Below are 13,397 nucleotides of genomic sequence, written 5' to 3' on the forward strand. Positions count from 1 at the left end.
GTCCAGATGAAAAGCCAGACTTGTAGAGGATGACATTTTCTTTGTTTTTAAATTGGAACCATGCAGGAGTAGCCCGAGGGACATACAAGAGACTTTAATCTAGAACTAAGAGTGAAGAATGTAATATTTTACTTGAGGTACTTCAACCAAAAATTGCCTAGGATGTGAATCAATGAGTGGAAAACTGCAACATGGCCAGCTTACATTCTCACCGCCTAGGGACCTACACACCACATATATATACATATATATACACACACACATATATATATTATATATACACACACATATATATACATATAAGTGTATCACTAACCAGACTGAAACATATCTAAGAAACATCTGAGTGTTGAATCTAGGATGATGCAAGTAAAGAGGCAAAGTATGCATCAACCCAGTCACTGTAAAAGGACCAACCCAACAGCAGAGTGCCCAAATACTGCTGAAAACCAGAGCCTGCACTTTGATCTAAAAAACAGCAAGAGTGACACAAATTCAGTGCTTAATATATAGATAAATATATATACACAGTGTGTCTGCGTGGAACCCAAACAGAGGAAGAAGGGCCTGCAGGTTGTGTGTGGAGAGGGTTGATTGCAGCCCTCATGGTGGCGTCTCTGCATTATTAGTCGTGGCCTTTTTTTTGGTCGGCTTCTTCACAGTCTTGATTTGTGTCTTGAAGAGGGAGGAGAGACAAGAAGGAGACGCTATTAAAGACAGACCAACACAACCGGGACTTATTAAATATGGAAGGGAGGTCCAAAAGGTTGGACTGAAGTTGGCTGATATCTCGAGTATTAGTGTCACACCGCGACGGTCTTGCTCTTCATGGAGAGTTGTATCATACAGTTATACAGTCGTTTAATATTTTCTAGGGCAGAAACCAGATGACATAAAAATGTCCCCATATTCCATCCCAAAAGTGGACATATCACGTTTCTGATGTGTATAATCAATAAATATATTGATCAGTGTGATCACAAACTATAAGTCTTTTAAAGTCTATCGAGTGTGTCCTTGCAGTTTGTGTTCTGGCAGTGTGATGATGTCTTAAACATTTTTTAAAGGCTAGAATAACTTATTTATTCGGGGTACATCACAAGTCTCTGAATAGCATCCCTGTTTCCTTCACTTATTTATTTTCAATGTTTTAGTTCCTTTCACCATCACAGCTGGATCAGCTGTCAGTCGGCTTTAACAGCTGGAGAGGCTTTTGATAACTGTGCTTATACTAATGAAGACAGTAATCATCACTGTACTTATACTAATACAATACACAGTAATCATCAATGTATTTATACTAATAAAGACGGTAATCATCACTGGAGAGAGGTTTTCTCTGTAGCCTGTTGAACTGTATTGAGTATTTATATAAAGTGTGTGGAATTTATACGGTTGTATGTTGCTTATAAGCGCAGGATTTATTTTTTTGGGCAGAATGTGTTTGTCTTATTTATTAATTATTTGCGTTTGTATGTTTTAAAATTCTGATTGTGACGTTATTATTAAATAACCCAGAATACGATGATGGTTTCTCTTGAACACTGGAATAATGTTTCGGGGGAAACTGAGGTGACATAACTCAAACTGAAACAGCCTCTCGTGACTGAATGAAAATGACTATAAAATGATGGAAAAGAGGCTTCTGCAGACTGACACAATCTCTAGATCTCTCAGACTATAAAACAAGCGATTATGGGAATTAACAGATCATGAAAAATCACATCTTTTTATGAATGAAGAAAGTAGTTTGTGGTAATTTTGTTGTTCAGACCTACAATAAATATAAATTTTGACCAGATGGAATTTCGACTAGAAGAATTAACTTGAGTTTAATCTGTGACCCGTCTTCACTCTGGTATGAAACTCCAGGGATCAGTCCGATCAGCATCCAATCAAACATTTCGGGAAGTCTGCTTTTGTGCGTCCTCGCTGCTCAGAGATCCCTCCTCGCTCCTCAGAGCAGAAATAAGAGCTTTGGGACAGCCATCAATGTGGCCGCGAAGAACAACTTCCGGTTCAAGTAAGAAAGTGACAAGTAAGACTTGGGAAGTACCCAATATCTTCAAAAACAATGCAGGATTGTTTCTATTGGCCGACCAAACACATCTCTCGTGTGGGCTTCAATTGAAGGAAATGGGAAACTGAGTGACTATTTGTATTACAGGCTGTGTGTGTGTGTGTGTGTGTGTGTGTGTGTGTGTATTGGCCATACCTCGGTCTTAGCAGCAGGAGGTTTCTTGGTCGCCTTGACGCTGGCCCGTTTTGGGGCTTTGTCTCCTGCATCTTCATCAGAGTGTTCAGTCCTTGTGTCTGATTGGTCAGAGCTGTGTTGGGATGAAGCGTCGTCGACGATGGACGCGGTTGCCGAGGAGCGGGCTGCAGGATTAGACAAAAATGTATGATTCACTCCTGAAGGAGCTGTGGTTAGTAAGTGACATGTAACTCACACCACCCAGTGGACACATTGCAAATGACAGGTTTTGTTTCCACCCGTTTTTTTAAGTAAATTGTTGGTAAAAGAGTTTCTTCTGCCCAGCCACCATAACAGAATCTGAAACATACTGGATTTATAAAAGGTCAGATAGGATCATCATTGGTGCTTCCATTTTAGTGCACCAGAAGCTACAGGAGCAGCAGAGGGCGAAGGTCACCAGACTCCAGACGACCGCAACATGCAAACAGACTCTGGTGCTGAAGCATGTGTAAAACAAACACATCTTTCACTAGTATTGACGTTACCATGTACAGCAGTGGTGTGCAGCCTTGGTTGTGTTGTATGGGGTCACAAGATTCATAGGATGATTAATGGCATCATAGAAAATGTATTCAGACTTGTATTATAATTTTCATTTAAAATACTGACTAATATTGTATCCCAAAAGGCTTCCTATAAAATAATTAAATTTAACAATCTGGCGAGGGGAAGATAATGTGTAGGTTAATATATACTGTATTAGAGCTTGATAGCAGGGCACAACTAGACACGTCTGTTTTAGAGGACAAGAATCACCAAGATAACTCAACACATTTGGTTGGTGGATGCAGTTGAAGGTGGGTTTGGGAGTTTTGAATTATTCCACTGATCATCAGGTTGTGGTAATGTGCCAACAAAACAAAAAAGCCACAATGCACAACGACAGGGAAGAAATAGACGACATCAATGTATTCTCGCTTACAAAGAACGCAGGATTTTAAAAACGATATTTTAGTTATACGTTTGTTCGACATCAAGGATCCACACAATGTGTTGGGAACACAACAGGGTTTAAGAGGAGTGCAAGTTATGGCTGCAACCGCCTATTTTTTGTTCTCAATTAATCTGTTGAATGATTATTTTAGACCCACCAATTAATGTTTTGTCTACAGATTGCTAGAGAATAGCAGTAAAGTGGTAATCACAATAATTCTGAAACCATTAAGTTATGACTTACTTGTCAAAAAACAATTGTTTTTTATAACTAGCACAGTCTGAAAGAGAAGGGCAAGAAGATACCCGGCCCTCTGAGCCCACTGCCACTACATAATCTGGTTTTGAAGAGAAAAAAATAAGGAGGACCTCATGGGTCCATGTGCATGACGTTGTTGTTCAGAACAGTTGAGCGCAATAACATGCCAATCTAGACACCCAGTCAACGTATTCATTGGGTTTTGTAATTGTATGTAGAAAGTACATTTCAATATTATATCATGTAAAGAAGTATTATAATCAATATTTTTTTTTATAATTTTGCTCCATTTACTTTTTTTTTCTAATAACTTGAAAATTATTTTAGATTGTAATACTGTGACGGCTTAGCAGGAATATTTTAATAGTGATTTGAACAGTCTGCTCCATTCAATGAATGAAGTCTGTGAGATGTGACTGAAAACTCTGAAACAAAGGAAGTCCGCCTTTGAATTATCTTCACTATATACTGTCCACAAAAGATTATCAAAAAGATGAATCTGTGCACAAAACACCCTGAAAATTGGATTTAAAGTCTCGCGGTTTAAAAAAAGAAAGATGGAGCAACACACTGAACTGAATGTATCCGACTGGATTTTTAAGCTGCCCGTGGTTACTTTTAAAGTTTAAATTAAAATGGGCCACTTTGTCCATTGTTTCACTACCTCTGTGTCTCTCTGTATTCAGTTCACAGCTCGCCAGGCCCACACAGCCAGCAAACCGGCAGTTTAGTGAGACACAAAGAGTCTTCCTTCCAAGCTTCTCCTCCCACTGGAGTCACATGCTTTCAATCCCCCTCCCGCCCCCTGTCCCGTCCTCAACTCCACACTTATTTGCATATCCTCCTCTGCCCCACCATCGGTCAGCGCTTTAAATCACATGACTTTACTCGCGTGACCAGCTCTAATCCTGCTCTGATGAAAGTTAAACAAAAGGAAGTCCTCCGTGTGGGCCCCCTGCCCAATGAGCAAACTGGACAGACAGTACGTATGCATTTATTCGGATGTGTACGACTCCATGCCTCTCCATGGGACGCTGCTCTTAAAGCAGTGAGGGTTGTTACTGCAGTGAGGCCTTACTCTGCCGCGCAGCGGTGCTCTTGGCCCGGGGCAGCGTGCTAGAGCCCGAGCTCAACTCGTCCACGGGGTCCCGTCTCATGCGGGCGTCTGAAGTGTGCAGAGCCAGCTCGTCCTCAGCGTTGATGAGAGTCAGGTCCTGCATGCTGAAACTCCGCAGCTTGTCGGAGAGCACGCCCTGCCCCTGGGCGTCACGGCAAAAACAAACACAGACACGTCAGATAGGCGACAGCGTGATAATATGTATCGCTTATCACTGCAGCACGCATTTCTTAGAGGAAGGTGATTCGAACATTTTTTTTAAACTATTAATAATAATAATAATCATTTATTTTATATAGCGCTTCTCTAGATACCCGAAGTCGCTTTACAGAGTGCAGAGTCCAGTAGTCACACACACACACAGTCATCCCGGTGGTGGTAAGCTACATCAGTAGCCACAGCTGCCCTGGGGCAGACTGACGGAAGCGTGGCAGCCAATCAGCGCCTACGGCCCCTCTGACCACCACCAACATTCATTCACATCCATACGAACCGGGGTGAGGCTGCGGTGCATGTCTTTATGATGGTGGGGGAAACCGGAGTACCCGGAGAAAACCCACGCAGACACGAGGAGAACATGCAAACTCCACACAGAAAGGACCTGGAACGACCGGGATTCGAACCCAGAGCCTTCTTGCTGTGAGGCGACAGTGCTAACCACTGAGCCACCGTGCTGTATTAAAATCGGACCGTGTATCACCAAACAATAAAATTAGCAAATTAAATTCAGTTGACCGACGTAAGGCTGACAAAATGGAACAGAATTATATGGCAAATATGCTGGGCAAAACAATTACAAATACTTTTATCCAGAACACGAGCATTGTGTGAATGTGTGTAAATGTGTGTAAATGTGAACGCAGCGCATGACAGTTCAAAAGCAATTCATGGCACCTTCAGGTCTCACCTTCAGGCTGCTGCATTCCTCTTTTGACACACATACATATTTCTATTATTTAGAGACCAGCATGCTTGATGAAAGATTTAATTTGGTCTAGCCATAACGTCATGTTTGAAATTAGCAAGGGAAATTAGAAAACCAGCTTAATAGACTTTGGGTAATCCAATTTATGTCAAGAAGACACATGTAAATACAGCTGTGCATTCATCACAAATGCATTGGGATGTGATCACACTCTATAAGGGATACAAGGCAGCTCTGAACAATCTACTTCCTTAGAAAAGTTGGCATGTTTAAAGTACAGCAAACCTCCCAGAGCATAGAGGTAATTTTGCTTTACCAAACAAGTCAAAGCCTAAACATTTACATTTCAAAACATTCTAACATTTTCCACGTTCATAGATCACGAAGCACACCACTCACCTTGGCGGCTGCGGTGACAGCAGCATTGGCAGCCAGGTTGAGACCCCTCTTTCCAAACCTCATCATGGTGTCATAACTCCGGTCTTTGGCTTGCGCTATGTACTCGTCTATCTCCTGCCGCATACGATGACAACAGGTAGACAGCAATGTAAACAATTGGTAAAAAGAGGAAAAGGAAACTCGGAATATTTCAATGTGCAAACCAGTTTATAATTGTCAGACAAAAACCAACAAGAAAGTCATGCTCCTGCCTTCTCTTTGTTGGACAGCGCGGGGTGGACAAACTTGCGGTAGAGGACACTGGAGCCCTTGGTGTATGGGGACAGGAGCCAGATCACAAAGGCAATCTTTAGCTCAAAGTAAAACGGAAACCTGGGTAATAAAGCAGAGGTATACCATCAGCAGAGAGGACAAGAAGAGGAAAAGCTTTGCATATGGGTCAGACACCTACATTATAAATAGAAAGACAAAACAATGAGAAGACCCTGAAAAAGCTGAATAGCTTCATTTTATTGAGTGAAAACAAGATACTTCAATAGGAGTCATTGTCCTAAAAATATCAAGAGCACTTAGCACGAGATACACACAAGAATGTGTCTATTCATAATACTTATTACAAGCTGGTCTGGCATGAGGGTTGCCATCATGAGCAGCTCCTGACCCACCATGAGAGGAGCAGGTCTGTGGCCGTCTCTGCTGTCGTGAACAACGCAAACACTATCCAGTACATCATCCATTTCACCTGGACACACACACACACACACACAAGAGAAGACAGAAATAACATCACAAAAATAGCGCATGAAAAACCCCAGCATTCAGTGCACACGTGCTGAGATGTGTGGAAGAAAACAGACTTTGCAACATACGTTTAAGATCAGTGTGCACAGTAAATGTCCCAGAGACAAACTCAATGAAACACTATAAACTAGGCCTTCAGTTTATTAGAAATACATCCTCACATTCGAAATACCAATATCTTAGATGATTGAGAACATTTGAGAAAAGCCCTGCATGGTCGCGGTATGTCTTAAGGCATGAACAGGTACGCAGCCATATGAAAACACAGAATGATGAATCATGTGTCTCCTGAGAAGCAAGAGCGGGGGAATGAAAACGTCACTTCTAAAAATGGCATCCGCCACTCTCACTCCTCCATCCCTCATTTGCTCCTTCTGTAGCTGCGTGCTTGAGTAGCAATTGTGTGTGTGTGTGTGTGGGGGGGGGGGGCATTGCCATGGTAACCTGCTAGAAGGAGAACCAGTGCATATCTAGGTGGAGTGATAGGGAGGCCAGGATGCTGCACGTGCACAGACATGTTGGGGGGCAGGTGCTCAAACCAAAAAAAAGGCACCCAATGCCAAAAAAAAATTCTGACAGAGTTGAAGCATTAGCATCAATACACTGATGATGCAATACATCCTCGACCTGCGTTTCCTCTGGCAGCATCAGACCGCTAGCTTACATTTTCTTTATGAATAAAGATGAATTATTATATAGCAACAACAGTACAAGCGTTCTGATTGGCTAATGGGTCGTCATGCCAGCCACGTATTGCCCTCCTCGCTGGTCTGATACGGATCCGTTTTGCCCTCTTACGTGATTTTCAAATGAGCGATATTGATAGACATCAACAGTAAAGCAGCCCTCTGAACAAGAGGCCTTTGAATTTTTTCAGTCTGACCACGCAAATCCTAGACAAGCCCCTGTTAAATAGAACGGAATAAGAATTCTCTCTCTCTCTCTCTCTCTCTATTCATAACTAACGTCAGTAAACAGCTGGACGAGGCTTTGAAATCACGGAGTTTTTGTTTGTTTATTTTTTTAGGAAACGTCGGACCAGTTGTGACGTCATGTTTTCAGCAGCGCTAATGTTGTGGTTGATTTATCACCAAACAACGTCAGGGGACAAACACCGTCATGATCCGTTTGCAGGGCTTTCAAGTGTCACGCATTGAGCGTGAGACTCACGCATTTCGGTCTTAAATTACGCACTCCCGCCACACATCGTATTTCTCACGCTGAAAAAAACTCTCGCCGATTTAATGTTTTAATGTGCCGCAGCGCGCCAACATGAGCTGGCCGCGCTGCCCTCACCGTGGAGGACTCAAGCGCTCCCCTGGAGTTCTGCTGTGAGGTGCCGCTTATCAGCGGATCCAAAAAAAAGAAATGGGCCAATCAGAAAAAAAACGTATCTGTTGTATCTGGGTAAGATTTAATCCAGCAACCAATGAAAATAAAGCATCATGGAATTGCGAGCGTCGCGGAGCATGTCGGGACGAAATGTTCACAAGAACTCAAATAAATGCCCCGTCGGATATTAAAACACATTTGGGGGGACTTGATGACAGAGAGAGAAACTGTTATTCTTAAATACTGATGAATGAAAAAAGTGGGCTCCAGCAAAAAGGGCACTTTTCTCATCCAGGGCAAAGGGGCTGGTGCTTGAGCACCACTAGGGCTCTATCTGTGCACCTGCCTGCTGCTATATATATTTTTTATTTTATTTTTTTAAAGAAAGAAAGTTAAAACAAAACAGAATGGGAACCTACTGCTTTCCATCCTGGTTTCCACTGGTTATTTCATCTGAAAATGATTACTTAATTTGTTGTTAAGTTGTCGTTATGCTTAAAAGAGATAGTTTGAAGTGGGTTGTTTGAGGTACTTATCCACAGACACTTACTGTGTATACTAGCAACTACTCTGATCCACAAGGTACATTTACAGCTTTTGTCAAATGAGTGTGGTAACTTTGGAGAGATCATTGATGCAGATTGAGATCATTGATGCAGACTGCTTCAGTTCCTGGTCAAACAGGGATGTCTGACGGTGTATATGGCAAGGTAAACCGTTATATAAAATATTCTACATATAGCGAACATTTAAATAGACTTTTTTTAAAAGGTAAGTCTTTCTTTTAGGCGACTGAAACAAGTTGTATTGCCGACACGGTCGACAATACATTATTTCCCCTAATGTCGGTCATACTCGAGTCTGACTAAGGATGAGTACCTCATAAAACTCCACTTCAAAATCGAAACTAGCCTTTCAAAAAGCAAAATGATTGACATTTGTCGGTTGCGGCTTGCAAACACAAAATAAATCGTTGGCCCCTCCTCTACGGCAGAAGCGCACGCAGCTTCGCGTTTTTTTGAGCAGGTTCGACTTGGATGCGTGCTCATGACCTCCACACACCGATAAGCAGGCAGCAAGCAACACCCTGTTTGCAAAGAGAGGCCAAAGCAGCAGGGGCTTAAACTTGATTTCTTTCCAATGGCCGCCTATCATGGGGCCACTCCTCTGGTTACAAAAAGAAGCCTGGTTGTATAGAAGTCGATGAGAATATTACTCCCCTCTACAGTTGATTTACTAAACTTTGTAAAAATAAGTTTATGGTCTTAATCGTTTATTTGTATAGCCCATTTTCACAAATTTGTCTCGGAGTGCTTTACAATCTGTACACATAGACATCCCTGTCCCAGAACCTCACATCGGACCAGGAAAAACTCCCAAATAACCCTTCAGGGGGAAAAAAGGGAAGAAACCTTCAGGAGAGCAACAGAGGAGGATCCCTCTCCAGGATGGACAGGTGCAATAGATGTAATGTGTACAGAAGGAATCATTATACACAAATTAAAACACAATCAATGAATATGACAGAGTGTTTGAATAGTTGGTAGTTGGCATATTCCACTGAGGTCCTCTTCAATACAGCATGATGCTCATTTAGCAAAAGACGGCCCTGTATAGAGCAAAATATACACGATAACAGTGTATGCTTTAGGGCGGGGCGACCTTGTGATTGACAGGTCGCTACCAGAGCCGTATAAGGCGTCTCTACATCACTCCTCCGCATTCCAAATATGGTAACTTCCGTTCACTGGTTGCATAAAGCTAAAATGGCAAAATCCAAAATGGCAAAAACCAAAGTAGCGACGAACAAAATGGTGAACTCAAGGCTTCAAAACCGCAGCCCACAAACCGATGGATGACATCACCACAACCAAGTCCACTCCCTTTATGCAGTCTATCGTAATAAGTGATGCATGAAAAGGAGTGGGTTTTGTTTTTAGAAAAATCCTACTCATTCTGCAATTAAAGATGTTTTTCTTGTTATTTTTTAAAATGCCATCAAATCCCAAACTGTTGCAACAGCTCAGTTTTAATGTTATAAAACTCGATGGACTCTGACGAGTTTAAAAATAACAGTGAACCGAGTGGAAATTTGCAGACACTATAGGACGTCATGACAACTACGGAAGTGTCATTTTAAACTATGAATCATTTTGGTATCAAGTCTATGATTGATAGTCCTCAGAGAGACAAAATAATCAGTGTGGCCATCATCCAAACCAAAATTATTTCAGGTGATTCATTGAAGTCCTGTTAATAAACAAGTGTGTGCCTGGTCTAAATGATATATGTGGGCTTCGCAATACATTCCTTTACATCATCTGTGCATTGAAAACATTAGCATGGGGTGATACTCACATATTCCTTCACGTTCTTCGTTTTGACAGCCTTGTATGAGGAGTATGCTGGGTAGAGCGTCCCAAAGGCGAGGCTGCAGAAGGAAGAGGAGCAGAGGAGCGCGGGTCAGAGGGGCTTCAGCTTGAAAAAATGGCCTCCAGGTGTTAACTCTGACCTCCAACAAATGTATCTCCGCTTAAAAAGCAGGTGAGCCATGTTGGCTCTGCTCTATTGGGGTACGTCAGCAAAGTCAGTCTCTTGGTGGTTTTAAACCGATTGGTGTTGCCACAGTAGAGGAGAGTTGATGGGCAGTGGCTTGACAAAACACATTGTTTTAATGATGGGTTAACAACAATGTTAATGGAGTCACCATGTGTTAGTCCATGTGCAGACTAGGACACTACACCCCCCCCCTCCCCCCACCCACACACACACAATGTGGATATTGGTTGCGTCGCTGTGCCACTGTGGCAATTTGTGCCGATGTGATGGGATGAGTAATGCTGAGTGAGGATATAGCAGGAAGAATCGAGTTCAGAAAGTCACTGGTGTGTCTGGGCTGCTTTCAGTGTGAACGGCTAATTGTGAAATAATATTTTATCTGGATCAGTGGTTCTCAAATGGGAGTATATACCCCTGGGAGATTTATTTTCAATATATATAAAACTATCATTCAAAAAGTGTAAATTTAGAAACAGATTTGTATATATTTTAATAGCAAATCCGACAATGGCACAGCACTGTGCATTACATCTTTTTTTTCAAGCTGTTTAGGGGGTACTTGGCTGAAAAAAGGTTGAGAACCAGTGATCTAGACTAAGGAGTGGATGGTTTTCACACAGACTCTCAATGAGTCCCGTCCTCCTGGCTGCATATCTACTGTTTCTCTCAGCATTTAAGTAGCTCCACCGTCCCCGTCGTCGTCTGAGCCGCTCAGTCATGTGTGCAGCGCCTCTCAGCCTTGTACAGTAAGCTGAGGCGACTCATAGCAGCCATCTAGGCCAGTTGTCTCCTCAGCAGAGGCCCTGTGCCTCTTTGTATCCCCATCTCAGGTTCATTTCAGAGTTGTGGACATCCCATCGTCTCGCTGAGACACGAAGACCAGAGATATTGAGCATATAGTAATTGACCCTGCTTCTTCCCAACACAAAGACAAAGAGGCCGCTGTATGTTTAATCCAGAGAGAAAAGATTACAAATGATTGATCTTGTGTTAGATGTACCGCAGCCATTATGATGCATAACGAGTCCCACCGTTAGTCTCCCATCAATGGATGACGAGCCAAAAGAGCGCAGAAGCAGAGCCAGCTAGAAGCAAAACTGTTTGCCAATGTTATGCTCTTCTTATGTAATACAGACCAACAGATGAATACCAATAACACATCTACACCTGGGCCTAGCAAAGCCACCATCATAGCCTAGTTAAATCCACAATAATGTTACACCATCATTGACCGAAAGGGACATCAGACGACACAATATCCGAATAAGCAGTCACTTGATACAAGACTACATTAATGCAGCATTTTGAAATAAAATGTCTGCAAAGATGATGATGATGATGGCAGCTGCTAGCTTTAGTTGAGTCATCCACACTGTCGGGATGTGATGTGGAAGTCCAGACCTGAACTGCTCTTCTGATCACAGGGAGAGATGTGTGATGTCATGATGCATTATTGAAAATGTACACATTTATTTGGCCAGTGCCTGAATCTAAAGCTGGGCTTCACCTCGTCATCCCAGCTCGCTAACTGGTTACATGGGCGCTGTGATGCTCGCCATATTCAGGCTGCGGTGTTTTAAAACGCCGTGGCAAGCAGTCGGTGTCCTTGTCTGCAGCGAGGCCGACATGTGAAGCAGGTTTCACTTGAACAACGTGGGCAGCTAACGGCTCCGTATCCTGCCAGCACGTCGCCTGTCAGGTGGTTGCAAGCCAGCGCACGTTAGCGGATCGCATTCGTTATGAAAGCCAGAGCAACGGCTGTCACTGTTCGAGGGGGCCGTTGCTTCGCTTGGAAACTAACAGCTTCCCCCACGGCATTTGTTTGCACATTTATGAAACGTCCCTATGCACGGCCAGGAAATGGATGCTGGCTAGTTGTGCGCGGCGTTGAGCAGCAGACAGCTGATGAATGGGGCCGTAAAAGAACAACAACAGATGCAGCCCGGCCCCATACTCACACGACTATCCTCGAGATCATCCAGGACACCATCGTTGTGGACCGCCGCCCGGGAGCTTTCTCCGCTTCCAGAGAAGTCTAGGTGGTCAGCTAGCGGGCTAGGTGCCCCCCATTCCCCCTCCAGGACGCGGTGTGTTGCGGTGTAACCCGGTGCTGCCTGTCCGCTCCGCCGTGCTGTCAGGTGGGCGAGCAGCAGCCGAGGATGTGCTGCAGTCTCTGGCTGCAAACTGGAGGGACTCTCTTAAAGGGCCAGTGCCCGCTGGAGGGAAACGTGTCCTTTCAAGAAAATGATGCATATCAAATGCACTAAGAGTGACACACACGATCCAATGGTGCTTGATAACAGAGCAGATTATTACAGAGTGACTCTAAACAGGAAACATAGCTTTGAAGAACATCCTGTTTGTAATATAAAATCATGTCTTGGTTGGTTTCATGCTTTTATTGTCCTTCTTGGTAATATACAGTACAAGTCAAACCTCCCTAGCCCTATTATTGTGACCTACTTACTAATTAAGGCATGAGCAGCGAAAGCGAGGCCACACAGGACACATATCAGAGCACGTGGTAAACATTTTGATTAAATGTAATACATAATACCATGGCGTTAAATGTGCAGTGTGTAGGATTGGGCTGCATCTAGCGGTAAGGTTGCAGATTGCAATCAACGGCCACTTCTCCCAGAGGCCAAGCGCGCGCATATAGAGAAATGGAGGCAGGGACCAATTCATTCACATGAAACATCTTTTTGCGCCACATGACATCACGACTGACCCGGATGTTCTAATTTCACTGTTTTTGACCTAGAAGTTGTAATTCACCGTTTTGCCACGATGTAAAATGAACTCAAAGCCAGGT

General features: G+C 43.2%; 1 protein-coding gene across 1 annotated transcript; it reads right to left on the reverse strand.

Annotated features, from left to right (window-relative positions):
• Positions 1–278: 278 nt before the first annotated feature.
• Positions 279–12,754, reverse strand: reep2 (receptor accessory protein 2). Its single transcript, XM_056439738.1, has 8 exons — positions 12,541–12,754; positions 10,382–10,454; positions 6,556–6,632; positions 6,142–6,262; positions 5,891–6,004; positions 4,528–4,708; positions 2,216–2,379; positions 279–675 (listed from the first exon to the last, which is right to left on the reverse strand). The coding sequence occupies exons 1-8, from the start codon at positions 12,570–12,572 to the stop codon at positions 604–606; spliced, it is 834 nt and encodes a 277-aa protein (XP_056295713.1). The 5' UTR covers positions 12,573–12,754; the 3' UTR covers positions 279–603.
• Positions 12,755–13,397: the final 643 nt, after the last annotated feature.

This window comes from Pseudoliparis swirei, chromosome 19 (assembly GCF_029220125.1).
Source record: "Pseudoliparis swirei isolate HS2019 ecotype Mariana Trench chromosome 19, NWPU_hadal_v1, whole genome shotgun sequence".
NCBI lineage: Eukaryota > Metazoa > Chordata > Actinopteri > Perciformes > Liparidae > Pseudoliparis > Pseudoliparis swirei.

Bases quoted from the DNA above. Each gene is read 5' to 3' on its own strand.
- reep2 (XM_056439738.1), bottom strand. From the start codon at position 12,572: ATGGTGTCCTGGATGATCTCGAGGATAGTCGT. The intron at 6,263-6,555 runs GTGGGTCAGGAG...TTTATTACCCAG, and splicing joins ACAGACCTGCTCCTCTCATG to GTTTCCGTTTTACTTTGAGC. The intron at 2,380-4,527 runs GTAAGGCCTCAC...CTAATCCTGCAG, and splicing joins GAGCACCGCTGCGCGGCAGA to CCCGCTCCTCGGCAACCGCG.